At 37.7% G+C, this 23,198-nt stretch overlaps 1 protein-coding gene and 1 pseudogene across 5 annotated transcripts in view; one reads left to right on the top strand and one right to left on the bottom strand.

Moving 5' to 3' along the window:
* The window catches only part of ATG5 (autophagy related 5), a 125,963-nt gene that overhangs the window by 14,956 nt on the left and 87,809 nt on the right, over nucleotides 1-23,198 (bottom strand). For 4 of the 5 annotated variants that reach the window (XM_037158985.2, XM_037158984.2, XM_053664794.1 and 1 more), the window contains one exon: nucleotides 3,998-4,115. In XM_037158985.2, the coding sequence (XP_037014880.1) occupies nucleotides 3,998-4,115 (118 nt within the window). Of the gene's footprint in view, nucleotides 1-3,997; nucleotides 4,116-23,198 lie in introns of those variants that run through there. The other variant, XM_037158987.2, reaches the window with a different exon arrangement.
* Nucleotides 13,487-14,489, top strand: LOC119059369 (microtubule-associated protein RP/EB family member 2-like; annotated as a pseudogene).

Here is a 23,198-nt window from a genome sequence, read left to right as displayed (position 1 = left end):
TCCTTCATGCTGAATCATTTCTTTTAAGGAATAGCAGACAATGGTGCCATGTACCTTTTATAAAGTACTTTCTCTATTTATCATGTGATGACAGCCAGTTCTTATCCAAACACACCCAATCTCAATGTCTTTCGCTTTCAACCTAAGTTGGGTGTAGATGTTTTAAAATGCTTCTTCACGTTTAACAATGCCACAGGGGCCCTGAATGAGACAGTAAATAGTTCTTTACTGAAATAGTGACTTGTTTTGGATATTCCCCACAGATCCTGAAATGACAGTTATTTTCCAATATGAGGCAACAAAAGGAAGAGGCAAATAAAAGTTTTCCCAAAGATAAAATACTGGTGTTAGAAATGTGGCCTCCTCCTGGTAAAAAAGGTACAACCAAAAGTAGTCTGAAAGTATAGGTGTTATTTATATCATTTCAATAATGCGTGTGTACAGTGTGTATGTGCATATGTGTTTCTGGATAAATATGAGCATCTGACAATTTGGATGCAAAGGAGACTGCCACACAAAGATATCCCACCTACAGCATCAGAAAGCACCAAAGAAGGAAGTTTGTAGGAAACAAAAAAAGAAGTCATATTGTGTATTCTTCAGAAATAGATGTACATGTAAAGACATGCTAAAAATTTAGAAGAGAATAAAGAATCTTTCGAAGAATAGCCCTGGCTGGTGTGGCTCACTGAATTGAGTGCTGTCCTGGGAACTAAAGGGTCATTGGTTCCATTCTCAGTCAGGGCACATGCCTGGGTTGCGGGCCAGGTCCCCAGTAGGGGGTGCAGGTGAGAAACAACCACACATTGCTGTTTCTCTCCCTCTCTTTCTCCCTCCACTCCCTTTTCTCTAAAAATAAATAAAATCATTTTGAAAAAGAATATTTAAAAGAATAAAAAGCCTCACAAATCTGTGTGCCTTTGTTGGGCAGGGTCATGTTAACCCCGCATGTGTTGTGATCTGGGTGTAGGAATGGTAACTGGGCGCCAAGGTGCATTTGATCGACCCACGGCGTCTGACGGGCTTTCATTTGAATGCCTTAATGTCACAGCCACCATTTTAATAAATTCAACAAGGGTGGTCAGATTAATATACAGGAGCTCTAAAATAACAAAATGAACAAAATAAATACAGTACAATTCAGTTCCTAAGATCATGCCAGGAAATGCTGTAAGACAGAACTGTAAGTAGGTGAGATTAGGTATTGAACACAAAACATAGAATAAAAAGTTGGGAAAAGGTAAACATTTCAGAATATTAAAGTAAACAAAAAAATTAAAAGGCTGAAAAAGTGAAAACAAAAATAAATGGCAGCATAGTACACTGGAAAAAAACAATGGACCAGGAGACGGAGACTTGAGGTCTAAACCTAGTTCTGTATTTAAGTAGCTAAAAGACCTTCAGCAAATCATCTAGAATAAATTACGAGAATGAACAAATAACTCTAAGGCTCTTTAAAGATATCAACCACAAAATGCACACCCAACACACTTCTTCTCAGTGGCCCTTCTCAGTTTTCTGCGTCGCTCTATTTGCTGACAAGTGTGCTGCTGGCTGGGGGACAGACCCTTACAGCAGAGCAGTTTTCCCCCAAGGTATTGAGTTTCACTGTTACGTTTATAGCTTAAATTTCAATTACTCCTAATTGATAAAGGCATTTTTCAATGTTCTTTGAAATACTACCAAGTACTCAAAAAGAGAGAAAAATACAGTGTAGAGAAATATACATGCCCTACATGTACATCTATCTTTCAGAAGAGATGTAACTGAAAGCCAATGCTTACAGTGGGGGGAAGTATGAAGCTTATGGGTCCCATCCCTGTTAGCAATAAAAATGATTAATCTCTTAATTATACTTCAAATGGAAAAAACTAGTCTATATTCTCAAATCTCCAACAAAGTAGCAAAACACATTAAATAGGCTTTTAAAAACAAACAAACCCTTACACAGCATGGAAAAAATAAACTGGAACAGTCAGTATCCCTAAATCAATAAAAGTTACTGAGAATATCCCATGTAAAATTTCTGTAACTTGACTTCAAAAATAAAAAAGTCTATTTAATTATCTCTACAAGAATACACAGGAAAATAGTAATATTGGTTATCTCTGTATAGGGGAACTAGGTTAAGGTTTGGTGAATAAGTTAGAAAAAAACCTTTTCCTATCAACTCCTTTAAATACATTTTGATTTTAGAACTATATAAATACATGTATCAGAAAACAATTTTAAAATTATTAACTGAATACAAAACATAAAGACTTGGATAAACAGGGCTTCACTAAATTTAAATATTTTATTTAAAATAAAACAAACAAGACCCAGACTAGGAGAAAGTGATTACAAATCATGTCTGATAAAGGATTTGTAACAAAACAAATAATCTATAAAAGCACACCCTACATCATTAGCTATCAGAGAAATAATACACTAAACTCACCATGACACACCACTGCGCAACCACTAGGATGGCTATAGGCAAAAGTGTAAGTTCGTGAGAACATGAACAAACCAGAGCCCCAGTACATCACTGGCAGGACCATAAAATGGTGCCACCACTTGGAAAAGTTTAGCAGTTTTTTAAAAAGTTTAACAAACTTACCATACTACCCAGCCATTCCGTTCCTAGGAATCTATCTACCCAAGAAATATGAAAATATTTGTCTACTCGGTGATCTGTGTGGAGTGTTTATAGTGGCATTATTCATAAAAGAAAAAAGGTGGAAACAGTCCAAATGTCCATCAACTGATGAATGAATAAATAAAATAAGACATATATACTCAATAGACCACTATTCAGCAAGAAAAGGGAAGAAACTACTGAATCACACTACAAATTGGATGAAGCCAAAAATGTGCTAAGTGAAAAAAGCCAGTTGTGATTTTGTATTTCATTTACGTGAAATATTCAAAAGAGGCAAATTACAGAGACAAACATCAGACCAGTAGTTGTCGCCAATGGGCCAAGGGCCTGCAGCTCAGCTGCAAACAGGCACAATGGAACTACTGAGGCAACAGGAATATTCTAAAACTAGATCACAGTGATGATGAAACAACTCAGTAAATTTACTGAAAATAAAAGTCATTAAACTGCCCCAAAATTATTTAATTAAAACTCTTACTGAAAACTAAAATTATACAGCAACAAAAACAGATGAAGATTTGGAGATAGTAGTATAATCAACTTCCTATTAACTATACCATGATCTAATAACCATAAAGAATGTTTCAGGTAATGACACAAAGAAAGAATTCAGTATTGGCTTCTGAGGATGTGTAAGGCTCCATCAAAAACCTTTATTATACGGTCTAGCAGAGCACACTGACGACCAACAACAGTAAGATGTAAAATGTATTTATAAACTCTTAAACCAATAAAACGTGTTCGATTTCAATAACTGTGAGCAGTGGTCACTGGTTTTATTTTTTAAGGTCGAGATCTTCTGGCACTGGTTCTGCTGGTATCTCAGATGTTCCTCTCCTGCTATTTTAGATGCCCTGTCCTACCTGTCTGCCTGCCTGCACTGAGCTCGCTCTGTGCAATTCAGAAGTGGTAGATCCACACGGAAATGCCAGGAAAGGCAAGTATATTTCATTAAGAAAAACAAAGTAAGAAATTTTATTTTATTATCTCTCATTCTTTAGGATGAAGGAACACACTGGAAGATTAAAAATCTTCCAGTTTACCAGAACTGAATTCACAAATGAGAGACTCAGGACACCAAAGATATGGCAAGAGGATGATTTAAGAACAGTGTATTTTATTTCACCAATGAGAGTTGATTCCTTAATTCCTTGTTTTGTTATAGTGTCAATAATTTATAAAATAATAAATTAAATTTAAGTGCCTCAGTTTCAAAAGATTTTTTCCGACAAGATAATGAAAATATGTGCCTGAAGTAAGTAGTACAAGTCATTTACAAATGCGGAATGCTTACATTACTGTAGTAGCAGAGACAAACGAAAGAAAAGCTTCACGATTACTTGATTAGATTACCTTCAGGAGCAACTGCAGAAGGGCAGACCTCTCTGAGGAGATCTCCTAATGTATGAAATTGTCCATCTGTAGCCACAGGACGAAAAAGCTTCTGAATGAAAGGTCGTTCAGTCGTTGTCTATTTGAAAAATGAGGAGAGAATACAAACAATTAAGCCTTTATTGCTATTAACTACAAATTAATACAGGAGACAATTAAAGTTTGCATTAGACTCCTTCACGTAACAGTGGAATGAGAAGCATATGTCACAAATGTGGTATTGTTGCCCAAAACGCTTCACGTCAAGTCAAGTCGACCTAGTGATGAGGAAACCATCAGGCAAACCTGGAGTGCACAACACTCCAAAGACAACTGGCCCGGCCTCTTCAAAAAGGCTTCCAAAGGCATTAAAAAATAAAACAATATAAAAACATTAAAAGAGATTGAGAAGATATAACAAATAAATACAAAGAATGAACCTTCACTAAATCCTGGGTTGGAGAAGAAAATTTTAAAAATCAGCTATAGAAGATATTTTTTGGAATAACAGGAAATGAGAAATGAACATTAATTTTATTGAATTAATGTCAAATTTCTTAGGTGTGATAATGTTTATAGCGGCAATATCCTTAAATGTTAAAAAAAATTATGTTTAAGTGTTTAGGGGTGAAGTGCCATGATGTCTGAAACTTACCTTCAAAATGAGGGAGGGGGAGGGGGAGGGGAGGGGAGAAAGCAAATCTAGAAAAATGTCAACTGGTGAATCTAGGTGAAGAGTATGTATGGTCTTAATTGTTGTATTGTTTTAACTTCTCTGTATGTTTAAAAAATTTTCAACATAGATACAGCATTTCTACTGACAACTGTTATCAGCACTATGTCATAACTTACTGCTAATAATTTCAGTATTTTACCTACTTTTAAAATTAAGTTTCACTTTCCTAAATCACCTCTACAGGAGCATGTCAATGACGACGGAAGCCTCACCGGGCAGAGAGTAGAGGAGTTCTGGGATCAGTCAGTCTATGAACAGATGTATTGCTTATGAGCTGTATGATCCTGCACCCAGCTTCTTTGAAAATCTGGGACATTCTCTATCTCTTAAGTTTATTGTGGGAATAAGTAAAAAACTGTGCCAAGCACTGAGTAAGTAAACAAACAAACAATAAAACACCCTCTTCCCCATAACTGTTATTTGAAGACAGTAATTATTATTTCAAATTTCCTAGAGTGAAAAATTATAGAAACCTGTAAGTACAAAGTAATGCCTTATATGTTACAGGAAAATGATCTCAACTATCTAGCCATCACAGAAAATTTCATTGTTTTGTTTTTATCATGGAGGTAATCTCAAGTTCTTTGACACAAGTGGTGGAGATCTGGTAAAAAACAATCTGGCTTTAAGTGCAGACATAAACTAAAATGTAAGAAAAAAGACGCATGGTGTAAGCATGGGAGCTGCCTTTCTCAGCTCTACGCTATGCATTCAGTGGGTACATAATGTTAAAAATGACATCTTAATAATACATTTGAGTGTTGTGGCAAGTATGAAAAAAAATTAGAAAATGAAAACCTTGATCATTAACATGTATTGAATATAATGCAATTCACTGCAATAACTGAATTCTATTTTTTAAAAGTATGATTGATATACTTTAATTTAGGAAGCTTGTACTTGTCACAAAGATGAAACTTTCCTCCTACTCATGCACAGTCAGGGACTAACTATGTGACAATAAAGGTGAGGGGACTTGAGAGCAGGAGGATAAGAGTAGGGGCCTGAAGTAGTAATTCAGAGTAGCCACCACCCACTTAGAGAGCTTTCTATCTTCCAATCGATGAAGAGGCTTTAAAGACGTTTTAGCAAAGGAAATGACGTGATGAAAAGAGGCTTTTCCCCTGAAGGTTAATGGAGCGGGGCTGTCTACAATGACTTGGCTAAGAGGTAACGTCAGGATGACCAGTGAGAGGCTGTGTGAATAGTGCAAGCCTTTGTGATGACAACTGGGACCGTGTCAGTGGAAAGGGAGGGGCAGGTCTGTGCCCCCTGGTTAAAAGGAAGTTAAAATGTATTATCCCTAGTCTGGTCCGAAAATACTAAGGTTCTTAACAAAGTCAAAGAAATCTTTTTTCAAGATTCAATCACTCCCTAATTAGTGACAAAATTGGAAGATATATGACTGTAATTATAATATAGTCATTATAATAGTAAAATATATAATAAAACAATATGCCAAACTGGGAAAGTCAACTAGTCTTGGCTACATTATTGAAATCAAGAAGTTCTCCTGCACCCCCACTCCTAGAAAAATGGCCTGTAGTTTCTCTCTCTCCCAAATCTGAGAGGTTATCATACAGGTCGAACAATCTTTATAATGATGCTGTTTGCTTGAAGGGAGCGGGGAAGCCCCAGCACTAGAAACATATCTTGAGTGAACTCTGTACAATGGTAACCAAGAAAACTCGGGAGAAAGGGAAGTGCTGCTTCTCATACAACAAAGACTTTGTTTTAAAAGATGAAGATCCAAATACCCCAAAATCTAATAAACATTTTAATACCGATTAGCGTGCCTTTAAAAACTTATACTCTTATTTTTAAAAATCTACTATGCTAGAAAAGTGCAAGTAGGTACTGAGTATATCATATCAAATATGGAAAACACTCAGTCTGGAGCGCCACCCCTAAAACAAAACCCTGCCGAGACAACAAGACCATGCATTCAAGCCACAGAGGTTCTGTACAGGAATGGAGGGTAAATTCATGCAAATGTCTCAACAAACCTCATTACACCTAAATTGGAGTTAGCGGAGAAGACTAAATTATGCCAGGAAGTATTTAAAAGCTATCTTCCTTTTGAATATAACAAGAATTTTAAAAATACAAAAAGAACACGAATTCTTTAAACTCTGATTTGGTATACATGAAGCCAGGCAATGCTAACAATATCAATAGTAATGTGAATCTTAGTCTTTCAGGCAAGAAAGCCACTATAACAGGAATACAGCCAGTGCTTACTTAATCTAGCCGTTTATTTGTAAATATGCAAACTACTTCAGTGACTTCCAAGAAACAGCATTACCCTCTCATGAGAAATAGTATGACTTGGTAAAGTCATCTTTGAAACTGCCCTTGTTACTTTAAAAAAATACATTAGTCATTTCTTAAATATACCAAATGGAATATAAAATTGGGGTGCCACTGGCTGGCTGCTCCCCATCTCTCCTTTAGTCATGCACCCTCACTAATGAAGTACTGTAACTTTTTCCTATATGGAAAAATTACGTTGATATTGGAACTACATCAAACAGAACCAGGTTTGTCTTAAGTTAAATTTGTAACATTCAGTAAACCTTGAACACATTTTCTTAAACTGACAGTTCAAGAGTGACACAGATTCTTATAGATTTGTGCTACAAGTACAAATCAATGCAGGCTAATGATGATATTATCAATTTTATACCTACAAATAGATTAGCCAAAGTTGACAACACAAAAAAATGCTGACTTACTATAGCACACAATGTATGAACTTTAAGAGTAATAAACAGTCACATCACTAAGGTCAACTCTGATTCTCATGAGTTACATAAGATACATAATGTAACAAAGAATACATGGCAGTTATTAAAGAGCATAGTCTTTGCAGTAAAAAACATTGAGGTCAAGTCCAGGTTCTATCACTTATTATGGGACCATAAGCACAATTACCTAACTTTCCTGAACCTCAGTTTCCTCAACTGTAAAATAGAAACGATTATACACACACACACGTCCATCTATGCATGAATATAAATGGAGGTAATATCTATATCGCAGAGTTTCTGAGATAAAAATACATGCACAGCAAAATAATACTACACATGACTTACACACGTCCTAACACACAGATCACCATCACTATGATCAATAGTTTTAATGCTGTAATGGATATTTTAACTGAATACCATCCCAATTTAGCAGACATTTTTTTCCTTTTAGTTTCAATCTGTTTTCTCTAAGTTCACTTGTCTGTATGCAATTCAGCTTATGTTGCTAATGTATTCTGGTATATGGCAAGAGAAAAGAAGGCAATCATTGTACAACTATATTTTTAAAACTACTCCGGAAATTAACAGCCAGAGAAAATTTATTAAAGGAAATACTGATAAACTGGACCCCATGAAAATTAAAAACAAACAAACAAACAAACAAACCGTCTGCTCTGCGAAAGATCCTGTGAAGATGATGAAAAGATAAGCCACAGACTGGGAGAGAATATCTGTACCACATATACATATAAAAAATTCTAAAAATACAACAGTAGAAAAAAAAGCAAATAATTTGCTTCCAAAATGGGCAAAACTGAGAGAATGTTTGGTCAAGATGGTGGTGTAGGTAAATGCTATACTCATATCCTCCCACAAATACATCGAATTACAACTAAAGTGCAAAACAACCGTCATTCAGAATTCTTGAAATCTAGTTGAATGGAAGCCCTACTACTAGGGATTTAAGGACCAGCCACACTGAGACTGGTAGAAGGTGCTGACCCCACACCCATGTGTGGCAGATAATGATTGGGAGGGATATCTTGGCTGCAGAGGTCCTCCCTGAGGAGCAAATGGTCCCAGCCTTACATGAGGCCCCCTAGCCCACAGTTCCTGGAAGACAAGTCCCCATACTTTCTGGCTATAAAATCGAACGGGGATTATGGCTGAGTGAGATGAAGGGATTCTGGAGTCCGAGGCAGGTCCTCTTAAAGGGTCTGTGTGTGGACTTACACAGACTCCCCCTCTGAGCTCTACTGCTGGGGTAGCAGCTCAAAAGGCACCAGGGACATATGGGGAGGAACTAAAGTGTCTGGCATCAGGGCAACAGCTGGAGGCGCAGCTTCCTCCCAGACAGAAGTGCTGGCAGGGGACACTGTTCCTGTTCTGAGTCCCCCCTCCCACAGAGCTGGCTGGCACGCAGGTGCTGTATCTCAGACTCCATCAACCTGGCTATCACTGTTTGCTCTGCCCTGGTGATTCCCTGAGACCCTGCCCTACCCAGCCTGTGGGCCTACCCAAGCTGTTTCCAGTGGCTTTTCCATATAAATGGCCTGTCTTGGCTCGTGCCTCAGACTTTCCTAAAATCTATCAAACAAGCAGTATCTGGCTTCAGCACACCCCACACCTCATGGTGAGTGGCCCTAGGACTGACATTAGCAGCAACTGGTCTTGATTCTTAGCTTGCCCTTGCCTGGGTACCTCCTCCGAAACCAGCACAATTAGCAACCAGCTGCAGATCACTCTGTAGCTCAAACCAGGTGGCCCTGGGCAAAAGAAAGGAGGTGGTTGACCTTGGCCTGCACTCCACAGGAGGCCCCAGAGCCAGAGTACCAGGTAGGTATCTTCAGACCATGTTGAAGCACCACCCAACTACCTCCACCAGCAACACACTCAAGGGATGGTGGCAGTGGGCATCAGAGCCCCACTGACGTAAGTACTGCTCAATGGGGTAAACCCCTGTGCACGGCTGATCTTCCATGGTGGTCAGAGGTTAATGGTCAGAGACAGTCCTTGCAAACCAATTGGCCTGAGGATAAATTCCTCCCGTTGACATGTAAATGGCAATCAAGGCTCAACTACAACAGGGGGGTGTACCCAGGCCACATGTGTGGGGGTGTCCTAGGAGTGCTAAGCTTGAGTGATTGGAGAGGCTGTGCCACTACAGAACATTACATCGGACCACTCTACCGAGCCCAGGAGAGGTACCAGCTCTACCTAATACATAAAAACGAACACAGGGAGCTGCAAAAATGAGACAAAGAAACATGCTCCAAATGAAATAGAATGAAACTCTATAAAAAGAACTAAACAAAATGGAAATAAGCAATCTCTCAGGTGCAGAGTTCAAAACACTGTTTGTAAGGATGCTCAATGAATGTGGTGAAAACTTCAATAGCATAAAAAAGGACATGGAAATCATAAAAAAGAACCAGTCAGAAAGGAAAGATACACTAACTGAAATGAAGAATAATTCACAGAAAATCAACAGTAGAGTGGATGAAACCAAGAACCAAATCAGAGATCTGGAATATAAGGAAGCGAAAACCATTCATGCAGAACAACAAAAAGTAAAAAAGATCCACAGGAAATGAGGAGCCTCTGGGACAACTTCAAGCACATCAGCATCTGCATCACAGGGTGCAGGAAGGAGAAGAGAGAAAACAAGAAACTGAAAACCTATTTGAAGAAATAATGACAGAAAACTTCCCTAACTTGGTAAAGGAAGTAGAAATGTAAGCTCAGGAGGCTCAGAGGGTCCCAAACAAGATGAACCATCCAAAGAGACCCACATCAAGACACATCATAATTAAAATGCAAAAGGTTAAAGACAAAGAGAGAATTTTAAACCAGCAGTGGAAAAGCAGTTAATTACCCACTTGGTAGCTCCCATAAGATTTGTCAGCTGGTTTTTCAACAGAAACTTTGCAGGCCAGAAGGGAATGGGAAGAAATATTCAAAGTCATGAAAAAAAAAAAGGACCAGCCACCAAGATTACTCCATCATTTAGACCAGGACATAAAGAGAGCTTTGTAGACGAGAAAAACCTAAAGGAGTTTATCATTATCAAACCCGTATTACATGAAATATTAAAGGGTCTTCTTGAAGAAAAAAATATAAAATATGAACAATAAAATGGCAATAAATATATATCTATCAATAAATGAATCTAAAAAACAAAGTAAGTGAACAAGCAGAACACAGATACATAGAACATTTTGACTGTTGCCAGATAGGAGTTAGGGGAATTAATCAAAAAGGTAAAAAATTAAGAAGTAGCCCTGGCTCGCGTAGCTCAGTGGATTGAGCTCGGGCCTGCGAACCACTCGATCGCGGTTCGATTCACAGTCAGGGCACATGCTTGGGTTGCAGGCCAGTTCCCAACAGGGGACGCACGAAAGGCAACCATACATTGATGTTCCTCTCCCTCTCCCCTTCTCCCCTTCCCCCCTAAACATAAATAAATAAAATCTTAAAAAAAAAAAGAATTAAGTAGTACAAATTGGCTGTACAGCAATGTAAAGTACAGCATACAGAATACAGTCAGTAATATTCTAATAACTATGTATGGTGTCACATGGATGTGAGATTTATAAAGATGTCACATAGTAAATTATATAACGACTAATCACTGGGTGTGGACACCTGAAACTAATATAATATTGCATTGGGTTGGCCAAAAAGTTCGTTTTTTTTTTCTGTAAGATGGCTTTAGCAGTGCTTAGCTGTTAACTTCATTCAAAACAATTTTGCTAGATTGTATTGTGACGGCTGTCATATCAGTGTGCATTTAAAAAAATCAAAATTAGTAAATTTTTGTGTGGCCATTTTAATATTGAAAATGGAGGAAGATACACAACATTTCTGGCATACTATGCTTTATCAGTAACTTCAAAAAAGGTAAAAATGCAACTGAAATGCAAAAAAGACTTGTGCAGTGTATGGAGAAGGTGCTGTGACTGACTGAATGTGTCAAAAGTGGTTTGTGAAGTTCGTGCTGGAGATTTCTCTCCAGACAATGCTCCACGGTCTGGTAGACCAGCTGAAGTTGGCAGGGATCAAACTGAGACATTAGCTGTGAACAATCAGCATTCTACCACAGGGGAGAGAGCCAACATGCTCAAAATATCCAAATCAATAAAGGTACTGGTGAAAATGAAAAACGTGTCTTTTATTTTACAAAGAAAAACCCACATGGACTTTTTGGGAAACCCACTCTGTCAACTAACTGACAACTAAAAAAATGATTTAAATTTTTAAAAAATGGGCAAATGAGACATTTCTCCAAAGGGGATATAGATATCAAGTAACCACATGAAAAGTTGACCCATCATTAGACATTAAGAAAATACAAATTAAAAGAACAATGCAGTATCACCACACACCTGTCAGTATGTCTAAAATTAAATAATTGCAGTAACACCAAATGGTGGTGAGCATATGTAAAATGTAGTTTACATTTATTTTTTAAAGCATTAATTAATTAATTAATTAATTAATCTATAGAGAGAGGGGAAGGGAGGGAGGAAGAGAGGAAGAGAAACTCAATCAGTTGCCTCTTACATGCCCCCAACTAGGGACCTGGCCCGCAACCAAGGTATGTGCCCTGAACAAGGATCGAAGCAGTGACCTTTTGGTTCACAGGCTGGTGCTCACCAGTTAGCCACACCAGCCAGGGCTGGAGGAAGTGCTTTAGTGATACAGCTGGTACAAATGTAAAATGGTACAGTCCCTCTAGAAAGAATATGGTAGTTTCTTACAAAACTAAACATGAATTTACTATACGACCTAGCAATTGTACTCCTAAGTATTCCCAGAGAAATGCAAGTTTATGTTCTCAAAAAAAGCCAACAAAAACCCCTCCAAACTTATACATATACATTCTTACCAGTTTTACTCGTAATATCAAAAACTGGAAATAATCCCAATATCATTCAATAGGTGAATGGTTAAACTATCTGTGGTACATTCATATTATGAAATACTACTCAGCAATAATAATTCTAAAACTTACTAATACATGCAACAATTTTTATGGAGCTCAAGAGAATCACGTTGCATAAAAAAATCCAAACTCAAAGTTACACACTGTATGATTCTATTTACATAATATTAGTAAAATGACAAAATTTTAGAAATGAACACATGAGTGCTTGTCAGAGGTTAGGGTGATGGGGAAATGAGGGAGGCAAGATAGGTAGCTGTGGCTATAAAAGGGAAGCCTTTGTGATGGAACAAAACTAATGGAGTATGAAGAGGGTTTGTGGATTGCATCAATGTCAATTTCCTGGGTAGGATATTGTGCTATGGCTATGGATGATGTCACCAGTGAGGGAAACTGGGAGAAGGGTGTACAGATCATCCTGCATTATTTGTTACAATTGTATGTAAAGATTATACCTTAATTCATGTAAAGCATTTAGAACAATGTGTAGCATGGAGTAAATGCTCAGTAAGTGTTGTTACTGTTCTTATTAAATGTGACGACACTCAATAAAAATGTATGAAATACTAGTATGTATTTTGTATTGAGTTGTAATACAAAACATGGAAGATTTTAGGAAGATACTATACTCATTTTGGAGTCACCCTGTCACAATGTAGCATCAGTACTAATTTTGTTGTTTTGGTCACATACACTGTATCAACATAAAATATTAGAAATGTGCTTTTTGTTAAAAAAATAACAATTTTTAGATAGAAGGGTATATATCCTGCTCATTGACCTTGGAAGTCAATGACCATGAAGAGGAGGAAGAATCACATCTAATAGTAAAGGGGCATTCTACTCACTGAAACAAAGTGATGAAAAGCTATGAAGGAGGGCGGGGTGGGAGCCTGAGCCGCGAGAAGGGAGCTCGCAGCCTGGCGGCAGGCAGGGTCTGTGTGAGGAGCAGGCGAGTAGGAAAGCAAGAGGCAGACGCAGCCCCTTCCTCACCAGCCGGACAACAGCAGTTTGTTCTCTCCCTCAGGAGGGCTCCAATGCCCTGTCCAACCCAAACCTTGTGCCCAAATGGCAAGAACAACAAGGACATTGTCCGGGATAAGGGGACCATCATTCTTTTCCGGGAGCACAAGGTGGGGGGGGGGGCGTGTTTCTACAGTTGGGGAACGGCAGACAATGTGTATTCTACCTCGATAACCCTAGAGAGTATGAGCAGACATGACGTCATTGCATTGGTTAATGACAGTATTTTTAAACTACACAAAAGTGGAACAGCTTTGTTCAGGAGGGGCCTACTGCCAGGACATGCTCTTTCCAGGCTGCCATAGTTTGAAGAAAGTAAAATTCCAGGCAAAGTTGGAGCATTTCAAGGAAAGTTAGAGCATGAGTATACTCACAATTTTAAACTTCTGCAAGCATCATTTAAAAGAATGAATGCTCATAAAGTAATTCTAGTGGAGAAGCAAGTGAAGGATGTTCCTAGGACAACCTGGATTTCACTCAGTGGGTTAAGCAATTCTATGATGCTAAGATGGGAAGGAATATGATCCTGTAAAGCACAACAACGGCAAGATGCAATCCCTCCCCTGACCCTGGCAAACAGATCTTCAACCTGCCAAAAAAACTCACCACGCAAGCTCCTCCACAGAGCAAACAACCCAAAGGCAGGTGCAGCTAAATCAAGTCCAGCATCTAAACCAGGATCCACACCTTCTCATCCCTCATCAGCCAAAAGAACTTCATCCAGCAGCTCAGCATCCAAACAGGATAAAGATTTGGGAACACAGGTCATGCAGCTTAATGAACAAGCCCATTCATTAAAACATGTCCTTGAAGGTGTGAAGGAAAGGGATTTCTACTTCGGAAAGTTGAGAAAGACTGAGCTACTCTGCCAACAGCAGGGGCAGGAAAACGACGGCCTCATGCAGTGACTAGTGGAAGTCCTCTACCGCCTTAGAGGAGCACAAGAGCCACCCCACAGAGCCCGAAGCAGAGGCACAAGCCCACGAAGAGCAGCTCCACCAGCGTGAAGACTACTGACCCATCTTGGCAGCTCCTGACACTTTCATTCTGTGTGGGAACTTTTCTTCTGGAGAACTGGAACACATGAGGCCTCAAGCTCAACAGAAACCGGTTGTTCCTAGTGTGCCGGGAACACCAACACACTGTCACACACATATGCCGGCCACTGCACTCGGTCCCACTTCCTCTGCCAAGACATAACAGTCGGCCATTTGGCGGCCTACCTGAGAGAGATCACGGGGTCACACACCTTCAGCTTCACCACATGGCTGCACTGAGATAGGTTCTGCTCTCTTCATTTCCTTCCACAACTACTCTCCCCACCCTGTGACCACCACCAACACCCCCTTGTGATGCTGGTGTGAAACGATGGTAATTTGATACATGGTATTTATATCGGCATTTCTCAAGCCTGTGTCACTAAACATCACACACATTTGTGGTGCTTTGATGTTTGCAAGTCTAACCTTTGAACACAAATCTGGTAAAATAATAAACTGGAACAAAGAAAAATAGTTATGAAAGATAAAAACCTAAAAATTCAGAAAGGATGCAACCTTAAGTATGCCCAGTAGATGCATGACGACTCTCGGGGGTGTGAAACTTACAAATGCCTTAACTGGAAGGAGGGGAGGTTGGTTGTGCATGTGTGGTGGTGGTCATGTCTCCTACTGACACAGCAGGCAAAACCTGATGATGATAAGGGGCCCAGGCTGTTAAACCGTTTGGAAGGAGTCATCCTAGGAGTAGTCCCCAGGTTCGGGAGCTCCAACTAACCACCTGCATCACTGTAAACTGAACCCGTAACATCGTTTACTCCAATGAGCCTTAGATGGGCATTCTGTTCTTGGTTGGACTGAAGAAACAAATGCACTGATACTCTACGTATGTTGTATATTTTTAGGTGTAGCAGTAAGTTTTGATGTGATTAGCTCTTGTGTGTGTATACTTTGCTTTTTAAGTCCTCTGAAATAGAATGATCTACTTTTATAAGCAAAATTTATGTAATTCCCAAGAGTTACTTAAGTATACCAAAGAATTCACTTGTTAGATTTGTAGATGTTTTTAATTTTTAAAAATCCTCACCCAAGGATATGTTTATTGATTTCAGAGAGGAACGAGGAGGGAGAGAGGAACACCGACTGGTTGCCTCCTGTGTGCACCCTGACCAGGGAATCCATGACTTAGAAATGTGCCAACCAGGAACTGGACCCGTGACCTCTTGTTGTTTGGGAAGGCACTGTAACCAACTAAGCCACCTTGTTAGGGATATCAGTATTTTTTAAAAAAACTCAGCTATAATGAACTATAACTGGAATTATCAATATCTATTTATTTATCACTAAAGAAAGTAAATATATTTACTTCATTACATAAGTAGTACTATGTGTTATTTTAGAAAAACTAAATCTGGAAAAGGAATGAATTAAGACATATCAAGAACTGAAGAAGATTGCTCTCAAATTGTTCTACAAAAATTGCTATATTTATAACTAGCATAAATTGAACTGAAAGGCCTTAGAAAAACTAGATTTTATAATGTACAAGTCTAATAACATGCAAATAACTGTAAGCATGCCGTCCACCAACAAAAGCTACCTCCATTAAAAATCCCACCAATCACTAAGGCTATCAAAAATCAGTGTATTTTCACTTGCCACACAATTTTAAATTAGTGAACTAAATTATATTTATTATATTTGAAAAGCTTTATATAATTAGTAAAAGCTTCATTAATACCAAAATGGTAACAATCATAAATACCAGTAAAACTTTTCTTATAGATCCTTGTTAAAGAAAAAACCACATTTTACTTTTGAGAATAACATAGTTGCTGATATTCTATCAATAGTGGTGACAGGCATTACAGTGATATAAAAATAAATTGCAATGATGGATATTTTATTTCTTATATATATATTATTTTAATTGTTGTTCGAGTACAGTTTCTGCCTTTTACCCCCATCCCAGCCCACCTCCCCAGCCCTCCCCACCTCCCTCCTGTTTCCACCCTTCCCCTTGTTATGGTCCATGTGTCCTTTATGCTTGTTCTTGCAAAACCTTCCCCTTTTCCCCTGAAATTCCTTCCTCTCTTCCCTCTGGTTACTGTCAGCACGTTCTCTCTTTCAGTGTCTTTGGTTATGTTTTGCTTGTTTGTTTGTTTGTTGATTAGGTTCCTGTTAAAGGTGAGATCATATGGTATTTGTCTTTCACCACCCGGCTTATTTCATTTAGCATAATGTTTTCCAGTTTTATTTATTTCTTAGGCTAAAAAATATATTTGAGATTTCTTATGACAAAAGCATGCATATAATGACAAAAACTAGTAACATATATAGCCTGTGTTAAAACAAAACAAACAACCAAGCTCATAGATACAGACAACAGAATAGCGGTTGGGGAGAGACAGGTAAACTGTTCTTTTTGTTTCAACCAACTGAAACAACTTTTAAAGAGGACTAATCCTACTGCAGTCTATAATCTGAATTGGAATTGGTGAGAGACTGGAGAATTGGGGAGTCCCTCTAGTTTGCTTGAGAAATAATGAGGCTATGAACTTGGATGGTGGCAAAGAAAATGGAGAGACTAGATATAAGGGATGTGAATAAATGATGTGACCTGAAAACAGATTTGTGTCATCGATTTATTCATTTGTTCACTCTTACTTTAATCCATCTCTTTTATTGTGCCAAGTACCTGTTAGAGGTACTCAGAAAAAACTAGAGTTTCTGCTGTCACAAAGCTCTCTGACCAACCCTAAGTAGCTCCTTTAATTTAGCAACTTAAAAACCTGTCCCACTCCCTGAGTGTTCACAGCCACCATCCAGAAGCACATCCTTTCATGTTCTTTCTGCTTCCTAGCCTGTTCCCAAAGCTCCCGGTCTCTGATCACATCTCACTTTCTGGACCCTGGGTCCACCCCACTCGCTTGGCAGCATCCAGCTCTCATCTCTGCTCCACTTCTTAGATTCACTTCCTACTTCCTATTTTGTGTTAGGGCTGATTTCATAAATTCTTGGCTAGTCTAGCCAAGCCCTGTGGTCTTTGCAATAGGCACAGTTCTTGTGGCTGCCTTCCACCCCCCAAACAGCACAGCACTCAGAGTCCAGCCATTAAACAACAATAACAATAACAACAACAACAAAAAGAATTATCCTAATAGTAGTATCCCAGCACAGGGCCTCTGACTAATGACCAGAGAAGGCAGAGGTAAGTTATATCATAAATCTTTATTCATTAAACACTTACTGAGCACTTTCTAGATCACCACTATGCTTATGGGATGAGCATAGTGGTGAGATGAGACAGGATGAGAAACACACACATAAACAAATAATTGTAATACAGTGTTCAGTTATAACAGAAATATGTACAAAGCATTAAGAGAAAATTTTAATGCCCAAGCGTGCGCACACACACACACACACACACACACATTTCCAGAGTCTCAAGGGCAAAATTTACTTCTGGACCTTTAGGCAGCTAGAGCAAAAACAAAAGTAAACCTGCCCAAATCAAAACTGGTTACATAATTTCATTTTCTAAGAGAGGGAGACGTACCTGTAGGTCAAAAGGAAAATATGCTGTACCAGTAGGTACAAAGTAAAAACATGCTAAGTGTGGTAGAGTGTAATGTATTAAACAGTAGGGAGTTTCAAAAGAGGATGGAAACAAAAGAGGGAATACAGAAGGTCTTCAAGGTTTCAACTTAAAATAGGCAGTATTTTTTAAAATAGAGAAAGAGACAAGGCCTTTCAGGCACAGTTCAGCACCGGTCCTTCCCTTTCATAAGCCCCCTCCCTACTAAAGTATTGAGGGCAGCTGGAACATATGGCGCCTGTGAGAAATTAGTGGATAAGGGAAGAAAAGTGGGCTAAGAGTTTAGCAATACAGGCCTTGTAATGTCAAATGCGGTGGGGGATTAAGAAAGGCTTGGGTGGAATCCCAACCACACCACAACTGACTGAACTATGGCAAATTACATCAATCTTTGAGAGTCTGTTTCTGCATCTGAGAAATGGGCATAACATATATCTTTAAAAGAGTGCTGTGATCATTAAGTAAGATGAGATCCATAAATCATCTTATGCAACAGGTACTTAACAACGATTAGTTCTTTTCATTCCTCCCTTTTAAACCATGGTTGAGTGTGGAACCACTAACAAAGAGAATGAAAAAACACTGGTGTTGAATCAGCAGCTCCCTCTGAAGTCTTGTTAATTAGAATAAGTATGTGGCACAAATAAAAACAGGGGTTTACACAGGATATGCTCCCAGACTTTACCAACAGACACATGATATGCACTTCAAACTGTCACATGCATATTTGGTCTAAGATATATTCATGCATGTCAAATTTTGCACCACGCGCTATTCAAAAGAAGCCTCATATTAAAATTAGCTTAAGAATATACACAATTACAATATCTCATTAAGTAAAAAGAACAGACCATTTTCAAATGAGTGCTTTTAGACCTTTACAGTAAACAGTCCTTTTGGTTGTGGGAAGTGGGGAAACAGGGGAGCAGGGTGGGGAGTCTGTGCCACTTAATCAGACGACTTTTATCCTTTATGTGAGGAAATAGGAGCCTTGAAAATAAGCACTTTCTGTAGTTGCACTACTAGAGTCTGAAGTCCACTTTTAATATTCCCGACAACTCTAAAAAATAATAATTAACATTTGAAAAGCTGTCATTATTATAGTCAGGGACACTTAATCCTCAAAGCAGTAGTATTTTAATTGAGACTATGATTAAATGAAAGCACCCACCAGAATTATATCCACACATCTGGTTTGAAGTTTATGTTTTGTCTTATTTAAATTGTTCTATTTATTGTAATTCTGTCTAGACAATGCCAAATGTACTTTGTCACATAAATAGTTAAGGCAAATTTTCTTCAAATACGGGCAACAGTTTGCGTCTTCATATCCTTTCACTGAATAAAATGTGTTTCAAGGAAGCACCATTTTTCTTTTGGTCAAGGCTGAGATTAACTTGGTGCTGTTTAGGAGGCAAATTATAAAACAAGATACACCACTTTAACTTTTTCATATGAAATTATTAGTAGAGTGGCCAGAGGAGAAGCTTCCTACATAAATGCTAGACTGATGTTTTTAGCAATAATTATCTAACTTTTTCTAAGGTTTCTTTAAAAAGATTTCAAAGTCGTACCAGGGGAATCAGTTTAAATTTCATTGTCCATGAGAACTTTAAAATATCTTTGCTAATTTTTCCAAAGCTAAACTAAAAAGAAGCGCTAATATAAGAGTAATGTAATTAATAAACTTTTCTATTGAAGAATCAAATGACACTTTTATATATGGGCAATTTCTATCTTTATATAAGTATACTTATATAAAATAAGCAGTACTTTAAAAATGTACAAATAAATCAGAGTAGCAAGAAGAAACAGCTGAGTAAAAGAGGTCATGTCGACCTCAGAATTCAAATTCTGTTCTCTGGATGTGCAGTCAAGTGTCTTATCCACAAGAAAAATATTTCTCAACCTGGGTTAGGATGTAAAGAAGTTCTACAAAGATTCCCAGCCCTCTGAGCACGGTCTGTGGGTTGTACAGTGAATGCTAAATAAAATGTATAATATGGGAATGCTGATAAGGGTTTCTAACACAAAAAATGGCCTTGGATCTGGCAATGGTTTCTTAGATATGAAAACTCAAAATTACAAGCAACAAAAACAACAACAAAAAAGCTGGACTTCATAAAAACTAAACATTTTTGTATTCAAAGGACACCATCAAGAAAAGCTGAAAATCCACAGTATGGGAAAGTATTTGCAAATCATATACCCAATAAGAGACTGGTATCCAGAATATATAAAGAACTTTCACAAGTTAATAATAAAAAGACAACACAATTTAAAAAATAAGCATAGGAATTTAAAATATTTCTCCTATGATGTAAAAATGGCTAGTAAGCACATGAAAAGATGTTTAATTAATAATCAGGGAAGTACAAATCAAAACCAAAATGGTATGAGTCTTCATACCCACTAAGATGGCTATAATTAAAATGATAGAAAATAGCCCTGGCTGGTGTGGCTAGCTGGATTTGAGTGCCAGCCTGCAAACCAAAGAGCTGCTGGTTTGATTCCCAACTAGGGCCCATGCCTGGGTTATGGCCAGGTCCCCAGTAGGGGCAAGTGGGAGACAACTGATTGACTTCTCTCTCACATATCGATGTCTCTCTCCCTCTCTTTCTCTGTCCCTTGCCCCTTCTCTATAAATAAATAAATAAATAAACAAACAAACGAACAAATAAATAAATTTTAAAGCGATGGAAAAATAACAACATTAGCAAGAACGTGGACAGGTTGGAATCCTCATACATTGCTGATGAGAATTTAAAATGGTGCAGAAACTTCGAAAAACAGTCTGGCAAGTCCTCAAAAGATTAAACAAAGAATTACCACAGTAATTCTTTTTTTTTTTTTTTTTTTAGAATAACCCAGTAATTCTACTCCTAATATCTACCCAAGAAAACTGATAATATATGTCCATACAAAAATCTGTATATTAATGTCTATGGCAACCTTATTCATAATAGCCAAAAGGCAGAAAAAATTCAAATGTCCATCAATTGGTAAATGGAAAAACAAAATGTTATGTCTCCACAGAATGGAATATTACTGGCCAAAAAAAATGAATGTACTGAAATATGCTACATAATTGATGAACCACAAAAATGTAATGCATGTGAAAGAAGTGAAACATCAAAGGCCACGTATTATAAGACTCCCTTTACACAGAACGTTCAGAATGGGTAAATCCACAGTGTTAGAAGGGAGATCAGTGGTTGCCAAGGGCTGGAGCAAAGGGAGAATGAGGAGTGACAGCTGATAGGGTATGGGGTTTCTTTTTGAGGGAATAAAAAACATTCTGGAATTAGAGCAGGTCCTCAACTAACAGTGGTTCATTACAGCATTAATGAGATGCTGGGGAATTTAACTATTCTTTGTATCAATTAGCCTAGGATGAAATTGGTTTTATTATATGTTGTTTTGCTTACAGTTGCAGAACCCATCAAATGCATTAAATGAGGACCTACTGTATATAGTAGTGATGGTTGCACCAACTCTGTGAATATTTTTACAAAATCAATGAGAGTACACTTTAAAAGGGTGAACTTTATAGTATCAAACCTATACCTCAATAAAGCTGTTACTAAACAATAAATATAAGTAAAAAGTCCTCATGTGGGTACTAGGGGGAACGTTTCTGGGTTGACAGCCCAGAGTCATCATAGTTTGATTTGTGACTATCATATATGTTTGTTTAATAAGTTCTTCAAAACAATGATTATATTTCAAAAAACTTTTTTTAATGTTTAAAAAATTTTTTTGAAGGAAGTCAAGAACTCCCAAACAATAAGGATCAGAAAAATACTCCTGTCCTTATCAATTCAAAACATCACAAGTTTTTCTTTAAGAAGTTGTATAGCAGCATCATGGCAATTTTAAAATTATCTGTGGGAATTTAAATAACTTTGCCTTAACTGTTCAGCAAAACACATTTAAAATTCATGTTCTGACACTTAAAATGAAGCCCAAAAGTTTTAAAAGTACAAAATGCTAGTTTAAAAGAGGGAAGGTTTACTAAAATAGATTCAGAATTTAATAATAAGTAGTAATCTATCAAAAAAAAAAAAGGCATTCTATCTTACCAAATACAGTGTCTGGGTCATTAAAAAAATGTCTTTCTTGACAAACTGCTGCCCAGATTGTAGGCTCATTATGTTTTCTGTTTCTGAGCTTTCCCAGAACCCTCTTTACCAGTCAGGAAAGCAACAGGACTCCGCATGGTCCTACTTCTTCCTTACTAGCTTGAAGTGCTGATTCCCACCCACACTGCTATGACCAAAACCAGGAGGACAGACTTTGCAGGGAGAGGAACTCTTCCTCTTGCAGATTCATGAGTTAGAATCTGGAATGATACAGAAACAGTGCTATGAATGCAGTTAGGGCTTACAGTACTGGTATCATAGTTCAATTCTATTACTAATTACATGGCCTATCCTAGGAGTTTTATTATTTATAATACAAGTCCCTATCTCTATAAAAAAACTCCAAAACCAAAATTTTGAAACACAGTATATGAAGAGAGGGCCTGTCTACAGAATTCAAAGTAGGTTGCTGTCTCCCAACAGCATTTTATTTCAAAATAATCCAACATCTTCAATACAGCAAGTCCCATGACAATATCTTTTTCATAACAGAAGTCTTAAAATGGCATAAATGTTATTTAGTACACTGAAGTGGTGATTTTTAAATAGGGTTTTAAGAGGATTGTATACATCAAAGATTAATTCTTGTGTAATTTAAGTAACAGTTTACCTATCTGAGAAAAAGAAGACCACGGTGAGGGCCTGAACAAGAGGCATTCTGCCCCAAAGAATTTATTAGCAAAAAAGAAGACACCGTGTGGCTAAAAGCTATAATCGCTGCACTTATTTTAAAGTCCTCTTAGGAACCAGGTCTTAAAAGATGACAAACTTGGCCTCATGAACAGTTATCAGCAAAACTACAAAATAAGTGAAAAAGTATGGCATTCCGATTTAAAAGACAGTCCTTTATTCAAGGAACAATAAAGTTCCTTAAGTAAAGCAATATTACTTGTTCCAAAAACAGATTATTTCCCAGAATTAATTACAATTAAAGGAAACCTTCCTTATCACACAGAATAATTACAATAGTATTTAATGTAACACT

This window comes from Artibeus jamaicensis, unplaced genomic scaffold, assembly GCF_021234435.1.
Source record: "Artibeus jamaicensis isolate MK-2021 breed Jamaican fruit bat unplaced genomic scaffold, CSHL_Jam_final contig_387, whole genome shotgun sequence".
Taxonomy (NCBI): domain Eukaryota; kingdom Metazoa; phylum Chordata; class Mammalia; order Chiroptera; family Phyllostomidae; genus Artibeus; species Artibeus jamaicensis.
This window is presented reverse-complemented; position numbering and strand designations above follow the sequence as displayed.